General features: G+C 43.0%; 1 protein-coding gene and 1 long non-coding RNA gene across 2 annotated transcripts; one reads left to right on the top strand and one right to left on the bottom strand.

Annotated features, from left to right (window-relative positions):
* The first annotated feature begins 13259 nt into the window (after positions 1-13259).
* LOC142494525 (uncharacterized) lies at positions 13260-17699 on the top strand. Its single transcript, XR_012801507.1, has 5 exons — positions 13260-13513; positions 13605-13671; positions 14037-14062; positions 16380-16534; positions 17641-17699. It is a non-coding gene; the product is annotated as an uncharacterized LOC142494525 (long non-coding RNA).
* Positions 17700-18588: 889 nt separating this feature from the next.
* On the bottom strand, positions 18589-20171 carry LOC142494524 (uncharacterized). Its single transcript, XM_075598999.1, has 2 exons — positions 20098-20171; positions 18589-19734 (listed from the first exon to the last, which is right to left on the bottom strand). Exons 1-2 carry the CDS (start codon positions 20144-20146, stop codon positions 18629-18631), a joined length of 1155 nt encoding a protein of 384 aa, XP_075455114.1. The 5' UTR covers positions 20147-20171; the 3' UTR covers positions 18589-18628.
* Between the last annotated feature and the right edge of the window lie 3123 nt (positions 20172-23294).

Below are 23294 nucleotides of genomic sequence, written 5' to 3'. Positions count from 1 at the left end.
TGAGCTATGTGGGTGAGGGTTGAGGGGGGGAGGTAGTTGTGTACAGTCAGTGTTGGGAGAGGCTGCAGTAAAATAAGTTGTAATGGGGTCCGAGTAGCTCACCGTTTGTTGTCTTGTGTAAGAGAGTTGCAGTCTTCCTTAGTCCACCTCTAGTCAAACTATAGTCTAACTATATATTGTCACTTAAAATTATCACTTTAAATGTATCACTCTTAAGATGCCAATGCTAACCCTGCCAATGGGGAGGTGTTGAGATATATATATATATATATATATATATATATATATATATATATATATATATATATTATTACACACACACTTTAAGTTATGGTTGGTGAAAAAGGCGACAAAACATCCACCATTAGCATATAGCCAATAAAGAATATCACTTGTGAGCACATTCACATGTCTTAGAAAGGTCTGCCTTTCAACCATTATCACCAAGCATACAGTGCTCCCACTGCAGCAAGGGATTCTGGGAAATGACATGCAAATGAGCATACGTGTCACCTTTTGCCTGGAATATCCATTCACATGGAGCTCATTTAAGCTGATGCATCACCATTCACACAGCTTTTATATATAATGTGTGTGTGTGTGTGTGTGTGTGTGTGTGTGTGTGTGTGTGTGTGTGTGTGTGTGTATATAAACTACATATATATACTCTCTATCTCTCTATCATAAAAAAAAGCGCTCAACCCTAGTGCATTACCAAAAATAAACAATTTAATAGAGGGAAAGGGAGGAGACAAATGCCCACTTACAAGAAAAGATAATAAAAAGGCGTTGGACAGAAAGGACCGATACCGGCTCCAGCTGTAGCATCCGCCATCAGCTGGGGAAATACTCCGATAGTATAGCCACGTCCAGCAGCTCGGAACCCAGGAACCTCCTGTTTGATGCGCCGACATCCCTAATATAAGAATGTGTTTATTAGAGTCCGTCGTGATGGTGAGGGGGAAACTAGGCTCACTTATAAAGGTCAAGCCCACTTGGTTGCCCCTGATCCATGTTTTGGGGCCTAGAGTGTCAGCTCTTGGGCCTGACTGTTGTATATGTACTGCCATGCATTGTACAATATGCGACAATAAATAATTTGTGTTTCTTTTTCCTTTCCAGGAGTGCTAACCAGTGGTGATTCTCTGGCTAGGAGTTTCAGGGTGGACTTTAAGGTAAAAGTGTTGTCAGATTGTGTCTAGCTAGCCGGGGACCAGAATTGCTGGCCACCCCAAAAATGTTACAGGGAGCCGAGTCAGATTCCCGGGTACATGTAGACACAGATCTCCGGACAAAGTCCTCCCTGAAAATCAGTTACGCGGCTCACCGCCAGGATGCCCTACTTCAGCACAGACCAGAAAGGTAAAAGGGGGCATAGGGATACGCATATCCCCGGTATAGTCAGGGGTCTCTAGTGGGAGTCCCCTGAGGTTGTGAAAGTGAAATTAATTCTAAGTCCAGCTTCGGTACCTTTAAAGCAACTCTGAAACCTACTGTAACCTAAGCGTTATTTGAAGCAACTTTTTCGCTAACTTCTTATAGGAAGGTCTAGGAGCTCTGAAAATGAACGTGTGCATCTTTTCAGTAGACCCTAAGGGACGAGGGACAGAAGAATTTGGGGATATTTTTATTATCGTGTATAAAGGGATATATGCTTTATGCACTGTATATGAGCTGGGGAATTTCCAAGTCCCTCGTTCCGAGAACATATGGCCACCCGACTTGTTGCCACTGAGTCTGCTCGGGTCCCAGATTTGAATGTCTCAGAGATGGCAAGGTGTCAGGGCGGGCGAAGTACCGGAGTTATGCTTGAGTACCCACGTACTGGCATGAATAAGGGCTATCCAGCTACCATTTGCCCATCCCCAGACACTTTGGGGCCTGGCTCAGCAGGGGGTTCCATATACTAAGTGGGAAGAGGTGCCAGGTTGGGGCATGCCCCTTTGCAGAATTTAAATCCATGCCCGCCCAGCTTCAGGTACTGACAAATCGCTGATAGGCTGGTGGAAATATTCCCACGGGCTGATTGTTTGAGGTATTCTGTGAACGGGACTGAAATCCTATAAGAAACGCAGCATCCAATCAGCTCAGGAGATTCAAAGCGCCAAAACAGCAGCGGCAAATTAGAAATCACCAAAAGATGCTATGACGGTGAAGGGGTACCAAGGCCATGAAATAAAGGCATTCTGCTCGGCTGGGTTCCCCTGAGTAAAATAAAGTGACTGTAAAGTGTCAGTTCTGCAGCCCAGGGCTGACTGCAGTTTTATTAATATGTCTAAAATGCACCTGCTAGGAATAAGGGTCCTCTAGAACTGTTTAAAGGGTTAATTGGGTAAGCGTGCCTGTGGTTATGGGGTCAAGTCTGGCATTACAACACTGTATCACTGTCTAACCGCAGATAAGCAAGGGAAGCCTTAACCGCAAGTTAAATTGGTTAAGTGGTCTGCGGTCATGAAAAGATGCCGGATCGCAACAGTGTATAATGTGGTTTCCTCATTAAATTAAGGTCAATTGGTAAAGTACGTCTGTGGTTATTGATTGAGTTCAGGGATTGCAACATTGCATCCCGGCCTCAAACCGCAGGTCAAAAGTTTAACCGCAAACCACATCATAGCCCTCGCATAATTAAGCAGCTAACTTCTGATAGGAAGGTCCTAGCTTTCTAATTTTTGGTGTGCTGAGTGCTATGGAGTAGACATATAATCCAATATAGTTATATGAACTGTAACCTTTATTTAAAGGCATAAATGAGAAGTAGCTCGGATTTTAGTAGTTTAAAGTTATAGGAACCGGGACATTTACATTTCAGTCAGGCAGGACAGCGGATACATTAAGCATTCACCATTGTCATTTATGATCAGGATGAGCCATGTATAATGTAAGTCTGGGCTTCTGAGACTCCCTGTGGAGCTGACTCCAGAGTGTCTGCAAAAGTCTGTGGCTTCAAAAGACACCGACCTGCTACAAGTGCTAAATGTCAGGAAACATTTATAAACAGTTTGCCTAGCAGATGTCCGGGCATCCTGGAGAAAGTTACACTTTCTGCCTCCATGCAAGGGGGCTTGGTCAGGTATGCTAAGCGTGTTAAGTGTGAAGTTAGCGCATGACTCTTAGCATACCGTGAAGCCCTGGGCCAGGTTGCAGGAACAACTGGCAAACTTGCCATTCGGTGGGAATTTGCTTCCCACACCAAGATTGACTGTGTATTACCCAGATTGGCTTGGGAGGGTGTTATAAGCCCGTGCAGGCTATCGGACGGGTGTTCAACCATGTTCTTCTATGATCCATTTGAAAGTACAGCGTGCGGTACAGAGACGATTCCATCGCAACCAAGGATTGTACCCCGCTACTAAAGTTCATTAGAACTAAGGACTTGGAAACTAATTCTGCAAGCGCAGAACAAAGATACTTCTTTTGGCGGAGAAATAGGGGATGCAAGTGGAGCCCCTAGCCAAAGACTGTTTCGCGTCTCTTGTTTGCATATTAACCCCACTCCTGGGAATTAATACCTAGAGACTGCATTTTGTGGACCTTCATTCTGGAAACCATTTATTTAGTTTTACCTAATTTCCGGAAGTGTTAGTTTGTGTTATCTTGTAAATCAAGCTGTGTGTTTCTTGTGTGAATAAATTACAATTTATTTTATCTCACGGTTTGTCAATCAAAGGATCGGGGTATATTTTCGTAGGATAAGCACTGGTCTCCCGTGAAAGATGCTCTGTGAGAAATAGCAGCGATCCAGCTTCAAGGATTTTGAGCTTAAATATTTTCTAGATGCCGACTTTTTGCGGCCAAGTTCTACAAATCGAACATAGCGGTCGCGGCTGGAACTGCATGCTTATTTGAGTTCCAAGCGGTTTGGGACTTACTCGCGGTCAACCTATTTCAACGCTCCTGAGCTTATCCAGCGGTCGCGTGTGGAACTTCATGCCGATTTGAGTTCCAGGACATTTGTGGACAAGTCCCGGTCAACTGCAAACTTGGTTTAAGGACTGTAGTGGGCTATGAAAGTCTAGTTTTTTTTCCGCAGACCCACAGTAAGTGTGTTTTCATCTGCATAATTGTATTCCATTGTGTGTATGTCTGTTTCAAAGAAATAAATCACAATTTGTTTTACTTCTTGGTTTTTCTCAGTGATATGATCCCGGTATAAAGGTGTAATATCCTGGTCTCCCGTGACATCCGTGTTAAGACTAAACACTGACAGACAGACACACACACACACACACTCTCTGACAGACACACACACACACACACACACACACACAGACAGACACACACACACCCACACACTCTGACAGACAGACAGACACACACACACACACACACACACACTCTCTCTCTGACAGACACATACACACACTCTGACAGACACACATACACACACTCTGACAGACACACACACATACACACACTCTGACAGACAGACACACAATACACTCTGACAGACACACACACACACACACTCTGACAGACACACACACTCTGACAGACACACACACACTCTGACAGACACATACACACACTGACAGACACACACACACACTCTGACAGACACATACACACACAAACACACTCTGACAGACACATACACACACTGACAGACACACACACACACACACACTCTGACAGACACACACACACACACACACACACACACACACACACACACACACACACACACACACACACACACACACACACACACACACACACACACACACTCTCTGATAGACACATACACACACTCTGACAGACACACACACACAAACACACTCTGACAGACACATACACACACTGACAGAATAAGACACACACACACTCTGACAGACACACACACACACACACCACACACACACACACACACACACACACACACACACACACACACACACACACACACACACACACACACACACACACACACACACACACACACACACACACACTCTCTGACAGACACACACACACACACACTCTGACAGACATACACACACACACTCTGACAGACATACACACACACACTCTGACAGACACATACACACACTCTCTCTCTCACACACACACACACACACAGTCTGACACACACACATACTGACAGACACACACACACACACACACTCTGACAGACACATACACACACATACACACACACACACACACACACACACACACACACACACACACACACACACACACACACACACACACACACACACACACACACACACACACACACACACACTCTGACAGACACATACACACACTGACAGACACACACACACACACTGACAGACATATACACACACTGACAGACACACACTACCAGAAACAGCGCCGGGAGTCCCGCTCACCATTGGAGGTATGTTGGAGTCATCGGGGGCTGCGGGCGACATCGGGAGCTTGCGGGAAACATCGGAGGTTTGAGGGGGCCTGCGGGGGTTTGCAGCGGCTTGCGGGAGACATCGGAGGTTTTAAAGGGCCTGCGGGGGTTTGTGGCAGCTTGTGGGAGACATCGGAGGTTAGACGGGGCCAGCGGGGGCATACGGCGGCCAATGGGGTTATGCAGGGGCCTGCGGTGGCAATTGGGGATATGTGGCGACCATTGGGGGTATGTGGGGGCCTGAGGTGGTAAGTGGGGGGCATTGGGAGGTATGCGGGGGCCATTGGGGGTAAGCGGGGGGCATTGGGAGGTATGCGGGGCCATTGGGAATATGCGAGGGCCATTTGGGATTTGAGGGGGCCTGCGGGGGCATACGGCGGCAAATGGGGGTATGTGGGGTCCTGCGGTGGCAATTGGGGGTATGCGGCGACCATTGGGGGTATGTGGGGGCCTGTGGGGGCCATTTGGGGTAAGAGGGGGGCATTGGGAGGTATGCGGGGCCATTAGGGGTAAGCAGGGGCCATTGGGAGGTATGCGGGGGCCATTGGGGATATGCGGGGGCCATTGGGGATATGCGGGGGCCTGCGGAGGTACTCTCTGGCTGCTACAGGGAGGAGAAACGTGCTCAGAGAGGTGGGGGAGGAGGGAGGGCACTGCTCAGGGAGCCGGAAGCAGGGTAAGCTCCTGCAGTAACATGAACCCGCCCCGGCTTTTTTTTTTTTCCTCCAGTGCGAGTGGGGGAAATTAAACAGCAGCGTGAGCTGCTTGGGCCAATAGGAGCTCGCCACGGTGTTAAATCCACTCGCCTGGGGCGTGCAGATGTATAGGTTTGTCGAACACTGGAGAAGGATATGTCTCAATATCACAGGAGACCAAGACTTATACACAAATTAATACCGGGATTCTAGACTGAGCACACAAGTTGAGTAAAATAAATTGTAAATTATTTCTTTTCAGACAGACACACATCTTCACAACATACACTTAATAAAACACTTACTGGGATGGGGAAACGAAATCAATTGGTCTTGGAACGAAACAAAGTCTCTGGCCACCCCTGTACGCATGCAAGTGGGTGCGCAACAGGATCCATGTAGCAGTTCCTGGCTAGGGGCACAAGTTGCCACCCCTATATTTCCGCCAAAAGGTAAAAGTTTGTTCAGTCCTTACAGGGTTTGTTCGGGAACCCTTAGCTCTAACGAATTCCAGAAGAGGGGGACGATCCTTGGTTACGATATTATTAACCCCTCACACTCCAGAATCGCTGACGCTAGAACTTGGTCAAATCTTAGTTGAATCAGGTGAATCTGCTAGGGACTGGCCAGCAGGCATTTTTATAGGGTTAAGGGTCCTATACCTAACATGCATAACCAATCCCGCCCGTGGGACCATTTGTCCCACCTATCCCCGACTTGCCAGTACTTTGCAAAAAGGGCAGACGTTGAGTCCCGGTTTGCATGGAGCAGCCGCTAACCTCACACCTTAGCTCCTTAGCATACCGGGTCCAACCCCTTACCTGGCGACACTAAGTCTGGGGTTTGGCCACCAAGTGTGAAGTACCCATTCTTTACACCGGTATTTGGCACTTACAATATCCCGGCCATCCTAACACCTAGGATTGCTGAGGCTTTTCAACTCCAGACTTCTAATAGACATTGAGGCACCAACTCTGCAGGGTGCCTCTGAAGTACGGAGATGAAAAATCCCTCAGTTCATTCATCCTTAACATATTTGCATGTTAAAGGATTTATCCCGGGCTGACAGAAAAAAATTCCCGTCTTTACATTTAAAACCACCAGTACAATACAGTTTATTAATAAAAGTATTTTCTGCTTTAATAGTTTTTCTATATGGCTGGGGAGATTGACATTGAGAGCCTCAGATTTGGATTGATTGATTTTGAAGCCGGAAATTTTAGAAAACCTGTTTAGCAGGTCAAATAAGTTCGGTAGTGAGGTGAGGGGTTTCGTGATCATCAAGAGGATGTCATCTGCGTACAGGGCCGCTTTATGGGTTTGGGAGTATGCGTTTAACACTGAGATGTCTTTAAACTTTAAACTAAACTTTAAATTTCACTGGCAACACAAATCTATAAAATATCTGGGTGTCCACATCACCAGAAACGTCAAAGAAATATACGACGCAAATTACCCCAACCTAATCCGGACCCTAAAATCAGACCTACAAAAGTGGACATCTAAAAGGATCTCCTGGATAGGAAGAATCCATAGTGTTAAAATGAACTTACTCCCCCGTATTTTATATCTCTTCCAAACTCTCTCAGTGCCACTCAGATTGAAGGACCTGCACTCACTTCAATCCGACATCTCCAAGTTTATATGGGGAGGTAAAAAACCAAGAGTCAGCAAAATTAATATGAAAAGGCCGGTCTTGGCTGGGGGTCTAGCGGTACCCTGCCTGTTATCATATTACAAAGCGGCACAGTTGAGCCAAATTGTGCAATGGCAGTCTGACCCGAGATCTAAGAGATGGGTCGAATTAGAGAGCGCAGCCTGTGAACCTATAGAATTACGTAATCTACTCTGGCTCCCCAAAATGGTGCGAAAAGGCGCCAATATGCCGCTATCCTCAATGACCAACTCATTGTCAATCTGGGAGGCCACAAAATTTAAACATTCCCTCACAACAACACGCTCTTTGATGTCACCCCTGTGGAACAATTCCGAGTTCGTGCCGGGCCTATCGGTCGGTAATATCTCAATTTGGAAAAAGAAAGGTTATAATCGGATTAAAGATCTGGAAGGCCATGACAGAAAAGTTAAGACGTTTGATCACATCAGATTAGAAAAAGAGATCCCCCACTCAGAATTCTTTAGATACCTCCAGATCAGGGCGTTCTATAACAAATTTGCCCCGTACCCACAATTGACATCCTTCGAAAAGCTCTGTCTGGCAGAGACCGACACAAAGGGACTTACCTCGCAGCTATACAGCGAAGTGATCAGTTCTAGCAAACAAGCCCATGAGATACCCTCATTTAGATCGCGTTGGGATACAGACATCGGAGAATGTCTGGAAGACGAGGACTGGAGTGCTATTTTTCTAGCCACAGCAAAGTGCTCCATATGTTCCACCCTCAAGGAAAACGCATATAAGGTCCTGATGCGATGGTACCTTACCCCACTAAAATTATCAAGGTTCGTGCCGGGATCCTCCCCGCTGTGCCCGCGCCAATGTGGAGGATCAGCAGACCTGCTACATATGCTGTGGTCTTGCCCGCGGATCTCCTCATTCTGGGAGACAATTAGACTTTGGATACAGAGACTGTTTGATCTCACTATTCCCCCAGATCCGTGGCTGTTTCTCTTGAACAGACCACTAGCGGGTCTCTCTAAAGCTCATAATAAACTTATTGCTCACTTTGCACTCGCAACGCGGTGTGAGATCGCAGCATTATGGAAAAGCTCAGACATACCAACCATCCCAAAAATTCGGAATCGTATTTGGTTTATCTGCCAGATGGAAAAGTTAACGAGTCTGGTTAACGACACTGGCGACAATTATCTAAAAGTCTGGATGCCTTGGTTGGCACAGACAGACATCCCGGGGTTAGAAAGGTCATCAATCTGGCTATGATAGTTTCCAAGTCCGTTCTCCTTGGGAGAGGTGTGCTACACCCATGCTCGGCATAAGATGATTACATCTCAAACAGGTAACATACCTAGAGAGGCAGCGTAACAACTCTGAGACACACTCACGATCACTAGCATCCATCCCAACCCCCTCTTCCCCCCCTCCCCCCCTCTTCCTCTTGGATCAATGTTTGTCTACCGGTTTGTCCGTCCGTATGGTTGATTGTTTGTCGGTCTTCACGTTTGTTTGTCTACCCATGTAGTTGTCTACCTGTTTATGTATACGTCGTCTGGATGAGTCGTGTGTCAGCCGACTAGTCGGCAGGGCGGTTAATGATTCGGTGACTGAGCTTTTACACCTGGTCCCCCCCGATTAGAAGGGGGGTTTGACACCATAATATGGACCCCGGAAAGCGAGCCGTGTCTCGATACCCCTTTAGGCCCACCAGTCTGACCACAGATTAAAGTTCTATTCCATTGATATTAGTAACATTATACTTCCAGATACACTGAGAATCACCATGATATAATGTATTTTGTAATGTATTGTATTGTATAATATTATAAAATTATAAACTAATAAAATTTAAGTTACAAAAAAAAAAAAGTATTTTCTGCTTATACAACTATTATAAACTTTATATGTGTGTGTATGGTTTCTTTATTCCTAGCTGCACTCCAAAAATTAGAGTGCTAGCTCACTCCTAGCGCAAGTTAGCTTACTTAATTGAACGGGCTGTGATGTGGTTTGCGGTTTAACCTACTTCTCAAGCCAATATACTTTCCCCCTTTCAAGTTAAGACGCTAACAAGGCAACTGATACATTTTGACAGAAAAGCACTTCAGCTAGACAGCAAACCACAAAGTTTACATACATTTCTATTACTGCTGCTAGGGATTGAGCTGCAAAATGGAGACAATAAAGATGGTGTAGGGTAAAACATGTCAGTGCAGTGAACATACAGTTAACCCCTTCAGTCCCAACACAATTTAGGGTTAATCAGCCAGGTATAATGCCTTTATTAGTCGCCTGATTAACCCCCTATCGCCACCCTCAACAGGGAGGAGTCAGAGAGCAACGCGAAGGGCAGGCAAGCGGTACCAGAGTGTGACGATTCGTCGTCCCGGCGTTCAAGGACTCACTCTCCTCACCTTACTGGCCCTCCGGTGACATACACTCAAGATGCGCATTCTTCTGGTCTTGTGATGCGCGCGCGGACCTTGCGCAGTCTGCTCCGGCTTCTGCGGATCCTGATCCCGCCCCTCGCCTTGGTGTACGATGCAGGCGCTCATCCAGCCTTCCCGCAGATGCACGCGGTAAACTCCGCCCCCGCTCTGTTGATCAACAAAACCAGCGTGGTTTGCTCTGCCCACGCTCTGATGTCGCGCAGAACTGGTGTGGGAGTAGCACTCTCTCTAAACCCTGCCCTCTGAAATCTGTGACACGCGCGGGCTGCAAGCAACCTCCTACCTGATCAGGCTGCATCATCGGGCACACCTGCGTGCACCAGCAGCCTATTAGGTTTCACTTCCTTGTTACTCCCCTGCTTGCTATTGGAGCCTCCTCCTTTATATACCTTTCACTTTCAGCTTACCTTTGCTGAGCATAGTCGTCGTGACGCCGTGCCTTGCCACATCTAGTTCCTGAACCTTGCCTTGCCTGACCTTGTTGCTGTTAACCTCTCGTTGCCTGAACCCTGCTTTTACCTTGGACTCCGATTCTCTCTACTCCTGATCCGGCTTGTTGACCTTTCTCCTGGCTCCTGTCCTGACCTTGGCTGAAGTACTCCAACGATCTGACTATCTCCTATCCTGCACCTGGCTACGTACCCCGACTATCCGATACTCTCCAATCCTGATCCTGGCTATGCACAATGATGAGGTAGAAGAACATAGGGCCTCATGCAGTAAGCGTTGATAAGGGAAATATGGCCATGTTATAGCCAAAATTGGGTTTGAGATTCAGTAAGCGCCGATAAGTGCTTCATATCGCCAGGTTTCGGAGCCGATAATTTGGTTATGGCCAGTCGCCTGCCGATAAGCCTGTTTTCGACACTGATCGCCACTTTTTTAAATCGGCTGGATTCAACAAAAAAAAACAGCTTATCGGGGCTGATCGGCACTACGAAATTGAGATGTTATGGCCGATTTCTCCCGCCAACTAAAGTTGGCATTTTGGACGGGAGAACGATCGCTAAGGCTGCCGGAACGGCACTTAGAAAAAAAAAATCTTCTGTACATCAATGGAAGTCAATGGAGCGGGGACGTATAACAGTATAGTACTGTTTACGTTTCATTGCTCACAATACAAGGGGGATTTGCATTACAGTGTGGGGGCATTCCCTGCATTGTGTCACAGCTGACGTGTCTTATTTGCATAACATTCGACTTTTACATGTTTTCAGCATTTGCGGGTCACATTACTCATCATGTGATGATGTGGCAAGGGAAAATACTATACTACACTCTTAAAGGAGAACCTCACATCATATCACACATTTTACTCAACTCAGCGACAATTATTTACATGATGTCACACATGTCACACATGTCACACATACACAGTATATTCATCTTCCTTTACATTACACAATGCTTGTAATGTGACACGCATCTTTAAACGTTCATGTACATCTGTATTCTCATGTTTACATATACTTTTGGGTCCTCCCTATTTTCATGACGTCACTTATTGGACGCTCAATCACATTGCATGTTTACATTGTAACCGTTGCATTACAAGCACTTCAACCTAACTTATACACACATGTACAGTAATTCATCATTGGGACACCTTGTAAACTCATTCTATACCAACTATCCTCCTTACACAAATGCATGCATATGCACACGACTATTCATTGTTGCCAACATGTCACAATAACATGGATAATTACACATGTTACACAAAACTTTTCCCACGTCAATCTCAGCCTTTTTGTCTCATTACATGACTGACTCTTGCGTTCACAAGTGTTACATGCATTGCACATGCAACTATTTATTTGCAAGCAATCTTTGTACAAAGCTTCACGTCACATCATTGCCAAATATCATCATTCCCTGCAGAATACACACAACAAATACTTAGAACAACAAGTGCACACAGCTTGCCACAGAAGTACTTTATTATGTTAATGTAACACCTTGCATTTTACTATGTCACCTGACATCATCACATACCTATTTAAAGGACGCACATTACCTGCTCATTCACAGCTACTCATTTCAAAATGTTGCGAATGTTTAGGAGACGCAGGAACATTCTTTTCTATGACATGCTTGATGATCAAGAGAATCATATAGGGCAAGGTAGGGACACACCGAGGGACAGTGACAGTGACGCGGATACGACAGGGACAGGGAGAGGGACAGGCCGAGGGACAGGTAGAGGGACAGGAGATCAGAGGAGAAGACAGAGGAGACAACTTGTGCCTCGTCCGCGTCTGTACAGGGAGAGAACCCTGTTAGATGGGATGAGTGAGGAGGAGATTGTAAGTCGCTATCGTTTGAGTTCAGCAGCAATCTTAGCTCTTTATGAGGAGATAAGGGGGGATTTAGATTTTTTCACAGCCAGAGGTCGTGCAGTCCCTGGGCTTGTTAAAATGCTGTGCTCATTACATTATCTTGCTTCCGCGTCATACCAGACAACTGTGGGCATAGTGGGCGGGGTCTCGCAATCTACATTCTCGCGGGCCTTGACCCAGTTTCTCTATGCACTCAATAGACGCGCTAGGAATTATATTCATTTTCCTACAGAGGCGACAGAGTGGCTGGAAGTCAGGACTGGCTTTTATAATATAGCAGGGATACCATCTGTGCTGGGTGCAATCGATTGCACACATGTTGCTTTGATTGCACCTAGTCAGAGTGAGCATGTGTACCGCAATCGGAAGCACTACCATTCACTCAATGTACAGGTGGTATGTGATGCGACGATGAGGATAATGCATGTGGTACCCAAGTTCCCTGGTTCCAGTCACGATTCCTCTATCCTGAGGAACTCTTCAGTCTTCCATGCGTTCGAAGAGGGACATTTTGAACCTGGTTGGCTGCTGGGTGAGTACATATTTACATGTTCTAACACAAAACACATGTTGATTTAGGAATGTTGGCATTGTACAATTTGATCACTAATGTCAGCTTATGTGTGCTCCATTCATTATAGGTGACTCAGGATACGGAATTAGGCCGTGGCTCTTGACTCCGGTGCTAAACCCTCAAACTGAAGCAGAGGACAGGTACAATGCAGCCCATATATCTACAAGATCTGTTATAGAGAGGACATTTGGCCTACTCAAGACCAGGTTTAGGTGTCTGGACAGAACTGGTGGGGCTCTTCTATACAAGCCTCAAAAAGTGTCTGATATTATCCTTGCCTGTTGCATTTTGCACAATGTTGCACTCAGGCACAATGTACAGTCAGACCTAGCTGAGGCTTTGGTAGACGAGCATCCCACCCATGTAGCTGCTGAAAATGAACAAACAGCCAGTGGTGGCCAGACACGACAGAATCTCATCAATTCATTTTTTTCTTGTAAGTACAAACTCATATGTTCCTAGTACTACTTTTATAGTTTAATTATGTTATATTAACAATAATGTTTCTTTATATAACCTTCTGTTAGGACACAGATGAATATGGGTTGCACACCTTTCTTTTCTCTGCTGTGTGCACAAAGGGATGTGGCACCGGTATGTTATTGTTGCACAGGTTATATAATCCCTCTTCAATTGTACTTTAGTTGTGTGTATGTGAATACAACTTGGGTAACAAAGCAATAATATTGTAGCATTGTGTTATTCCTTATGCTAAGACAAAACACATATTATGCCCATAATCATTCATGCTTCTAGTATGCTTACATACAATGTTATTGGTGCAGTGTAACATGTACATCCATATGATGTGTACACCAGGCTGATTTACATTTTGAATGTCATGAAATATACATGGTGTTGTACATTTAACACCAAATACACACTTTGCTGTGTTGTTTACGGTACTGAAGATGGCATGTCAATGTTTGCAATTTATATATTGTTCCTTTGCATTATAGGTATATCTCCAGTATGACTGATCATGGTATGTATATTTGCTGACATCTCTCATAAGATGTGGCTACCTCAATCTTCCTATAATTATTGGAACTAAAAACCCAACATATTGGTTTAAACACAAATGTTACATATATGTACTTTCTGTATCATGTATATGCATTTAGCTACTCTTGAGCTTTCATGTGCATTGTATTACAAAATGATTACTCACATTTCATCACATTTTATGTATGTTTCCTTATAATTTCCATTAATGTAATATAGAGGTGGTTGGAGAAAAGGGGATAACTGTACTTATTTGTTTACTTACGGGAGCACATTCATCACTAGCATAGACACACTTTTTAAGACAACTGTTTGTGTGTGTATCAATTGGTGTAGGATCCATGTATAACACCGACAAATGATAACACCAGCTTTATTATGGTAGCTTATATCATCATATTGACTATACTATGTATTTCTAAACGATTAATAAACACAGTAAACTATAGTTAGTTAGGTTAATGAAATATACACAGAAACGTACTTCATAACATGATGGTGATGTCATATTCAGAACATCATGCATTGGAGGGGACCATAACATCTGGCCAGTAACATTATTTGCTACAGTCCCAAACCATTTTATCTACATACCCATGTAACAAGAGATTTTAAAAATAAATGGCTACTTGGTTGTAAGTGTCCTTTACATTGGGAGAAGGAGTGGCTCAGTGAGTAAAGACACACACTGGCACTGATAGTTTGAAGCAGGGGAGTCTGGTTCAATTCCCGGTGTGGGCTCCTTGTGACCTTGGCCAAGTCACTTTATCTCCCTGTGCCTCATGCGGCAAAAAAACATTTGTACGTTCCACGGGCCAGGGACCTCAGGCTGAAACATGTGTCTGTAAATCGCTGCGTACAACTAGCAGCCCTATACATGAACATGCTCATATTATTATTATTATTGTTACATAGTTTCGACAGTCATACGTTCCATTACATATTAGAATACACAAATGTGTTAGCAGAGTGGGAATGGTTGTTATATATAAAACACACCATGTCATAAAATGTTAGTAGTCATTAAAGAACACTCAATAAAAATTCATGAGGCACTCTTTTGCAACATCATTATGTTAATTAAGTGCTTATGCAATATAGGCATAAGGGTATCACATTTTTAATTGTTTGTTAATAAGCGCTGCAAGCAATATAAAATTAGTTCCATATGTAGTATAGTAGTCGGTGGCTCCTCCTCACAATCATCTCATATAAAGGTAGACTCTTCTGAAATCATACATTGATCCGATTGTATCTTCCCCGACATCTCTGAAATACAGCAAACACATGATGGTCAAAGATGGCACCTTACTAGATATGCATCCGTGACAACGCGTTACGCAGCTCTATATGATTGTGTAGATACACACGTCACTCACTTATATGTTAGAAGTAAAACTGTTCATCAGTATGTAATGTTTCTTTAAATTTGTAGCAGGCATAACTATGTATAAGAAGTGAACGTTGCCTGTATACTGAAAGATGTGCGCGCACATCTTTGTGTGCGCACGCACTTCACGCTTGGCTCCACTAACTGTTAGCGCATGCGCAAAACAAAGCGTACGTTGTGCGTTCAATACATGTTGAAAATACCAGTAAACATAACATCTTTATTTCAAATACAATGAAGACGAAACTACATTCGTTCTAAACGAGTACATCTGTATTCTTTTTAAACAGACGTGTTTGAACAGAAAGCACGGCCGATAACACAATGCGCAAATGCAATACGTGTGACGTCATGTTAAGCCAGCGTGAAACGCACGCTAACACTCCTCCCACTCAATTAACATTCGGCTAACGCCCAGGGTACGCCTACAAACACTGAGCCGCACGCATCACACACTGCAGTTACCGTTACTATAACAAAACATGACAGCCAATAGGCTTTGAGGCGCGCACGTCGCTTGGGGGCGGGACTTACATCACTAATCCTTTTTAAGGACGCCTTGGCCCATGACAAGGGTCCCACGTCATACGTGGTGGACCCGGTTTTCAATGTTGTAGATGTTGCATGATAACAAAACAGGTATGTGTTAGAGTAATGGTAAAATGTTGCTAATATGTTTAAAGGGATAGGAAAGTACGTATATTTATTCCGTCAGCAATGTGTACTACTCTTTCAGGTCCTACTATATTGTATTAGGAAACAATTTGTTTGTGATCGCTACATGTTATGCAGTCTGCAATGTTACGCTGTATCCACGCATTGAAAGTGAAAATGGTGGTTACAAAAAAAAAAAAAATTTAAACGCAGAGTCAACGCATAACGATTGTTATATTTACCATTCTTCTAGAATTAACTCTTCGCCTGGCTGCAACTGGTCGCTCCAGAAATGCAAGCCATTTTCATCCACGCTTAACCCAACCGCTGAATCCAGTATGGCACATATCTCCTCCAGGATGCGCTCATAGGAATCGCCACTGCTTTCTTCAAATAATTGGTCGGGAGGTAGGTTCATTTCTTCCGGTTCCCATTCCAATGCAATTTCAGCTGAAAGGCTTGGTACATAATCATAGTACTTTTGTTCTTGTACAATGTGGGTTTCAGGAATGGAGGCTGCAGATATTGCAGCACGTATCGATTCAAACGGATCAGTAGTAGCGGATACATTGCTATTGCCATTAGGAATAAATATGCCTTTCACGACAATATAAGTGCCGTCTTTCAGGATAAATTGTTTTTCCGGGGCAATCTTCCAGAAACCATAGGTGTGTTGTAGCTTATCCTGGTCACGTTCAAAAAAGTCATTACTTGATAAAGTGAATCTTATTGAGGAATTAAAATTCCGTGCATGCTTACGGTCTTGGTAATAAGGATATTTTGCTCGAATGAAATCATCGATTTGGCGTGTGCTTGCTTTCTGTCCGCGACTGTTCAAGATGGCTTCACAGATCATGTACTTATACCCTAAAAGGGGATTAATATTGTTAACGAATTCATCAGCCATGTCTGAGTAGCACAAAAGCTGTGTGCAGGTCTGTGTTATTTGCTCATCAAAATGAATGTGCTGAATGGCTAACAAACTCCTGTTTTTCCTTGTCAAGGTCAACAAAAGTAACTACTTTGACTCCTTATTTCAAACGCCAATTGGATTTGGTTGTCTAATTGGGTTAACAGTTGTGGTTCGTGATATGGGACTGTGGGAGAAACATTTCTCCTTCTTTTATCTCGTTTGTGAAAAACATCCCTAGACTGTGAATGCGTTCACATAGTGTTTTTTTGAAAAGTAACAAAGACCAGTGTGTGAAAATATTTCTTAGCCAGGCATATCAGTAAAAACACACCTGCAAAAAGAAATGTTTTTTCCCCGCTTACATTTCTGTGTGTATGTGAAAGTCTGGTTAACTCCCTGTCTGCATGAGTTTAAATACGTGTGTATATATATATATATATATATATATATATATATATATATATATATATATATATATATATATATATATATATATATATATATATATATATATATATATATATATATATATATAATATATCTCTTATAAAAATATATATATATTTATATATAATATTTTTTTTTTTTTTTTATATTGCAGGAGTACACACAACATTGATGGCATTAAGTATACCTTGTATGAAACCTATTTAAATGGTGAGAAACATGATTGAATTAAGTAATAAACATTTGTTTAAGCACAATACTGTTAGAGTCTCATACTTAGGATATTTCTCAAACATTAGGCCTGTATTATTAAAATAGTGTGCTTTCACAAGGAAGCATGAAGTGTATTAGTTTGTGTATACCAGTTTATATAGTACTATATATATATATATATATATATATATATATATATATATATATATATATACACACATATATACACACATATACACACATATACACACATATACACACATATACACATATATACACATATATACACATATATACACATATATACACATATATACACATATATACACATATATACACATATATACACATATATATATATATACACATATATACATATATATATATATATATATACACACTCACACACTCACACTCACACTCACACTCACTCAGTGTGTGTGTGTGTGTATATATATTATTATACATTCTGAGATGTTATAGAAACGAACACACAACTGATTAAAGGACAAAATTACAATGGCCAAGCAAGGCAAAGGTAAGTAATAATTTACACATAATCCTGCTGTACACGTACAAGAAAGATGTTTGCACTTACTTAGGTGTTTTAATAATTGCATGTGACTAATATGCATATGCAATTCTTACATCAATTAACACACCCAAATGCAATGTTTTGCTGCAAAGTCAATGGCAGCTTCTCTAAACTTAGCAACTGGCTCCTGGTGGACCATTACTGAACAGACGATTACAACATAAATATTTATAACACAATTAATTATGAGTGTTAACATTTCCAAAACTTCACGTGTACAAGAACATAGTTGAAAGTTTGGAAACAACACAGTCTTCAGCATACATACAATAGTAATTAGATAATCTGAAGTCAACAAAACAAGGCCAAACACATATTTTCTGAATTATAACATTTATTTTTTTTGTTCCTTTTGCGAGCGAGTAACAGGCCTGCTTGTTGTCTCTTGAATTTTCCTTTTTCTTTTGCCACCAACTTTAGGCACAACAGAGCCACTTTGAGTGGCCTCTGGCACTTCACGGGCAGGGCTTGTGGCCAGTGACTGTTCACCTACGGGGCTTGTGGCCAGTGACTCACCTACAGGGCTTGTGGCCAGTGACTCACCTACAGGGCTTGTGGGCAGTGATTCACCTACAGGGCTTGTGGCCAGTGACTCACCTACAGGGCTTGTGGCCAGTGACTCACCTACAGGGCTTGTGGGCAGTGATTCACCTACAGGGCTTGTGGCCAGTGACTCACCTACAGGGCTTGTGGGCAGTGATTCACCTACAGGGCTTTTGGGCAGCAATTCACCTACAGGGCTTTTGGGCAGCGACTCACCTACAGGGCTTTTGGGTAGTGACTGTTCACGGACAGGGCTTGTGCCCAGTGACACATGTGAGCAAGTTGGTAGACACTGCACAAGTGATGGTTGGTCTGTTTCATGTGTGTCTTGTTTTGTTTTTGTCGCCTCCTTTGTAGGTGTCTGCTGCTGAATTTGTAGAGATGGCAGCGGTAGGATGTCATCAGGAACCTGCACAGCAATGTCTGCTACTTGACCGGTAACATTTGGGCCTGGTGAATGAATCTCAGATGAATGTGGTGAAAACTGACCTGCATGAACAGATCCTGGCTGGGAGGTGTTGAATTGTGGTACATTAGTCATTCTCCAGTAATTAGCTTGTGTTTGCTGAACAACTAATGCTTCGAATGAGGTGTTGATTTTTTGCAACTGTTTAGGCACTTCAATGAAGACTCTGTGGAGATGTGCCAATTGTGATACTGTTTCTTCCTGCAGTCCAATCATCCTTTCCAGCACTGTCATCATGTCTGAATGGCGACGATTTTCTGCGTCCACTATTTTTCCCTCTGAAGCTACAATTGCATCGTATGTGGAAGTTGATGGACGATTTGGCGGTACAACAGTTTCTATTGGCACCTCTTCATGGTCACATGATTGTATTTCAGTCTCTTCTGTGGCGTCATCCTCATCATACTCATCATCCTCATCACCATGATGTTCTAAAAAGAAATGTACACATTATTAAATGGCATGTTAATGTATGCTGTGTTACTATGTAATTGTACTGTGTCCTAAGTAACACCTAACATGTTAGCATACGTTTTATAACCTCATTAAAAACTACCTTGACTTACGAATAATGTTTGGACTCAGTATGAAATATGAATGAATGAAAAGTTGCTCTAAACTCAGAAGTCCTACATGATAATTAACATCACTAACACAATACATGTTGCCTTACACTTAATTTTCACTGACACTAAGTAATCCTATTTAAAGAAGATGTGCAAAACAAATAATGCACATGACAACATAACATATAGAAGAGCACATATTATATGGCCAGCAAATGATACACTCACCTTCTAGTAGTGTTGAGCTGGCTGACCCAGGTGAAGACACTTGTTCCATCTCAGGTGACACATGTCCTCCAGGGGCAACTATATATAACAATAACATAAGTTTTACATTTACATGTGTAAATATTGAACAAACACTTATTGTATGTTCTGTATTTATGATTAACTAACAACATCAGTTCCTTAACCGAAAATGTGTGTGAAAGTGAACATAAATAGTTGTAATAACACTGTACATGCCTGTGTACTTAGAATTTTTGAGTTCCCTAACATACAACATACTATGTTTCTGCAGTAATGCGTGAGGATAAATAGATTAAATGAGTACATAAAAATCATATGTTGTGTAGTGATATCAGTATCATAATGTACATAACTATCATGAGATGACCATTCACAATGGTTATCATGAAGGTGGTCATATTGCAAAAAGTGTTGTTTTTGGTAGAGGATATGTGTGGTACATTAATCGAAGATGTGGCACACCTGAATGTGGCTGTGACTCAACAAGACAACACATGCAGTGTGTGATAATGTGTCTTTCATAGTAGTTCAACTATAGATATGAGTGAACTAATGTGTGACGTACGCTTTGATAAGTAATGAGTTGTTGGGGCATTTAGTAGCTAGAGTTAAGCTTTCCAATGAGTGTGATTAACTTCAGTTGTGCTATTCAGGTTGTAAGAAAGGTATTCCCTTCCCCAAAAAGCCTAATCAGCCACACCTTTCAATGACTTGAAACAGGTGCAAATGGTGTGAACTAAGTTGACCGTGAAATGAGGCTGTAATTAGTGTGTGTGCTGAACCCCACCCCCTCTGTTGAAGTGTATGCTGTGATGAGATATTAATTGCAGCTGCTTTAACACAATGGTAGATGAGCTAAGTAGTCATCTGCAGTGTTTAAGTTATGAAAACAATGACATAACATATGATACGTGTGCCTCATTATGCTGTCTGTATATGACATAAAGCAAAAATGGACCTTTTCATAAGCAACTATAGATGTGTTAGTGCCAGTGATGTTTGTAGGCCGTTACATGCAATTTCTTTGATGCATGCTTAAAATAGGCAGTAATGTCATGTTTGTCGGAGTAAAATCAATAAAATACACAATAATATGATACATATTTCTGTTCTGTACCTGTAGCTACTAATAATTTCTCATGAACATGTGTTACACGTGTACTACCCTGTTGTTCCCCATCTTCGCCCACCATCAATTGCTTCCACTGCAGCTATGCATTTTGGGAATTCACATGTAAATGAGCACGCAATGGCACGTGCTATATTAGTTACTGCTTTTAGTAGGACTACTACATATATGTCTATTTTGAGATATATATATACAGAATCAGACATATACATATATAGATGCAGGTATGCTTATATTGTGAAGACAGTATAAAAAGCAGTGTAAATATGCAAAATAACTGTAAGCAACGACACGCCTAGTACAGTAATATTTATCACCTGCTGGAAATTGTGACGGATAAATTCCAATGTCACGGTCACCAGCCAAGCCTTCCACGACGACGGTAAGTAATTTTGGCCGAAGCAGCTCCTCCAATGGAGTCAATATGAGACGTTGTGGTGTGGGCCCACCTCCAGTGCCAGTAGCATGCACGCGTTGGTCTTGTATTTTCTTTTTCAATTTGGACCTAATATCATCAAATCTTTTCCGACAATGATACTTGTCCCTGACACTATTCCCACAGGCATTGACACCAATGACTATTGTGTCCCACATTTCTTTTTTGCTTGCTGCACTTGTCCGCCCTTGAAAAACATATAAAAGATATGAGGTAAATGAATAATAATATAAGCACCAGTTTCCTACACTGCTAGCTGTTCCAAGTGATAGCAAACATGCTGTTTTATGTGTAATATGTGCAGCACATGAGCATTCACTACTAAACCTATACATGTAAGCAAGGTTGCATTCATATTGTATGCAGTTCTGGCAAATTGACCGCCTGTGTTTATTTGTCCTTGTAAGGCATGATAAAAAGCTGTGTTTCCACACTAATGAACATAGAAAGATATTGTGTACCCATATTTGCATATGAACAAAACTCAGATGACCTAGGATCACATGTATTTGAATAATAAATGTAAAGTTACACTTACCTACTAAATGTCCATATATACTGTCATAGTGCTCCAGAATGCCAGTGACAAGAGCCCTATTTTCCTGGTCATTGAAGCGAGGATTACGTGGCTTCTCCACACGTTTTTTCCGAGCAGGTTTAGGGTCAGAGCTTGGCTGGTGCTGACTGGACTCTCCTTCTTCCAATGGAAGAGCCTCCAAAAGCTGGCCACCAGCAAGCACGCCACCACCATCCACCCCATCAGCAACTGCGCCACCAGCAGCACTCCCAGCACCAGCACTCCCACTCCTAGCACCAGCACTCACACTCCTAGCACCAGCACTCACACTCCTAGCACCAGCACTCACACTCCTAGCACCAGCACTCACACTCCTAGCACCAGCACTCCCACTCCCAGCAACAGCACTCCCACTCCCAGCAACAGCACTCCCACTCCCAGCAACAGCACTCCCACTCCCAGCAACAGCACTCCCATTCCCAGCAACAGCACTCCCACTCCCAGCAACAGCACTCCCACTCCCAGCAACAGCACTCCCACTCCCAGCAACAGCACTCCCACTCCCAGCAACACCACTCGGTGCACCAGCAACATCACTCCCCTGAACAGTACGTTCACTCCGACGCGTACTCCCACGAGTAGCACTCCCACTCCCACCAGCATCACTCTTCCCACGCTTTGCGGGCATACTTCCAGCACTCACAAAAAACAGACAAGAAATGTACAGGCAATCACACGACCCACTTCCACATATAAAACAAGACAAAGATGTAAACAAAACAACAAAGGACAAAGCTCACCCAATACACAACAAGTCTCTCAGTCAATATGCAAATGTTCAATCGTCCAGCTCTGTGCGTCTCTCTCTCTCTCTCACTCCCAACAACACAGAGAATGATTAGCAGTACACGTTGCCTTTAAATATGGCGCGCAATCAAAAACATGCTTGTTTCGCCTGATTCAGCAAGATTTGTGATTGTGCAACCTAACAGCACCCCGCCACGCACGCTGATACACCTGTGTGTGATCGGCTCATCATCGTGAGAGTGGGCGGATTTGTTTTCGGGTTGATTTTGAATGTATTCGGCACTTAC

The sequence above is a fragment of the Ascaphus truei genome, chromosome 5 (assembly GCF_040206685.1).
Source record: "Ascaphus truei isolate aAscTru1 chromosome 5, aAscTru1.hap1, whole genome shotgun sequence".
NCBI lineage: Eukaryota > Metazoa > Chordata > Amphibia > Anura > Ascaphidae > Ascaphus > Ascaphus truei.
The sequence above is the reverse complement of the archived record's forward strand: the minus strand, read 5'-3'. Positions and strand labels throughout refer to the sequence as shown.

Bases quoted from the DNA above. Each gene is read 5' to 3' on its own strand.
- LOC142494524 (XM_075598999.1), bottom strand. From the start codon at position 20,146: ATGGAACAAGTGTCTTCACCTGGGTCAGCCAGCTCAACACTACTAGAA. The intron at 19,735-20,097 runs GTGAGTGTATCA...ATTTCTTTTTAG, and splicing joins CAGCTCAACACTACTAGAAG to AACATCATGGTGATGAGGAT.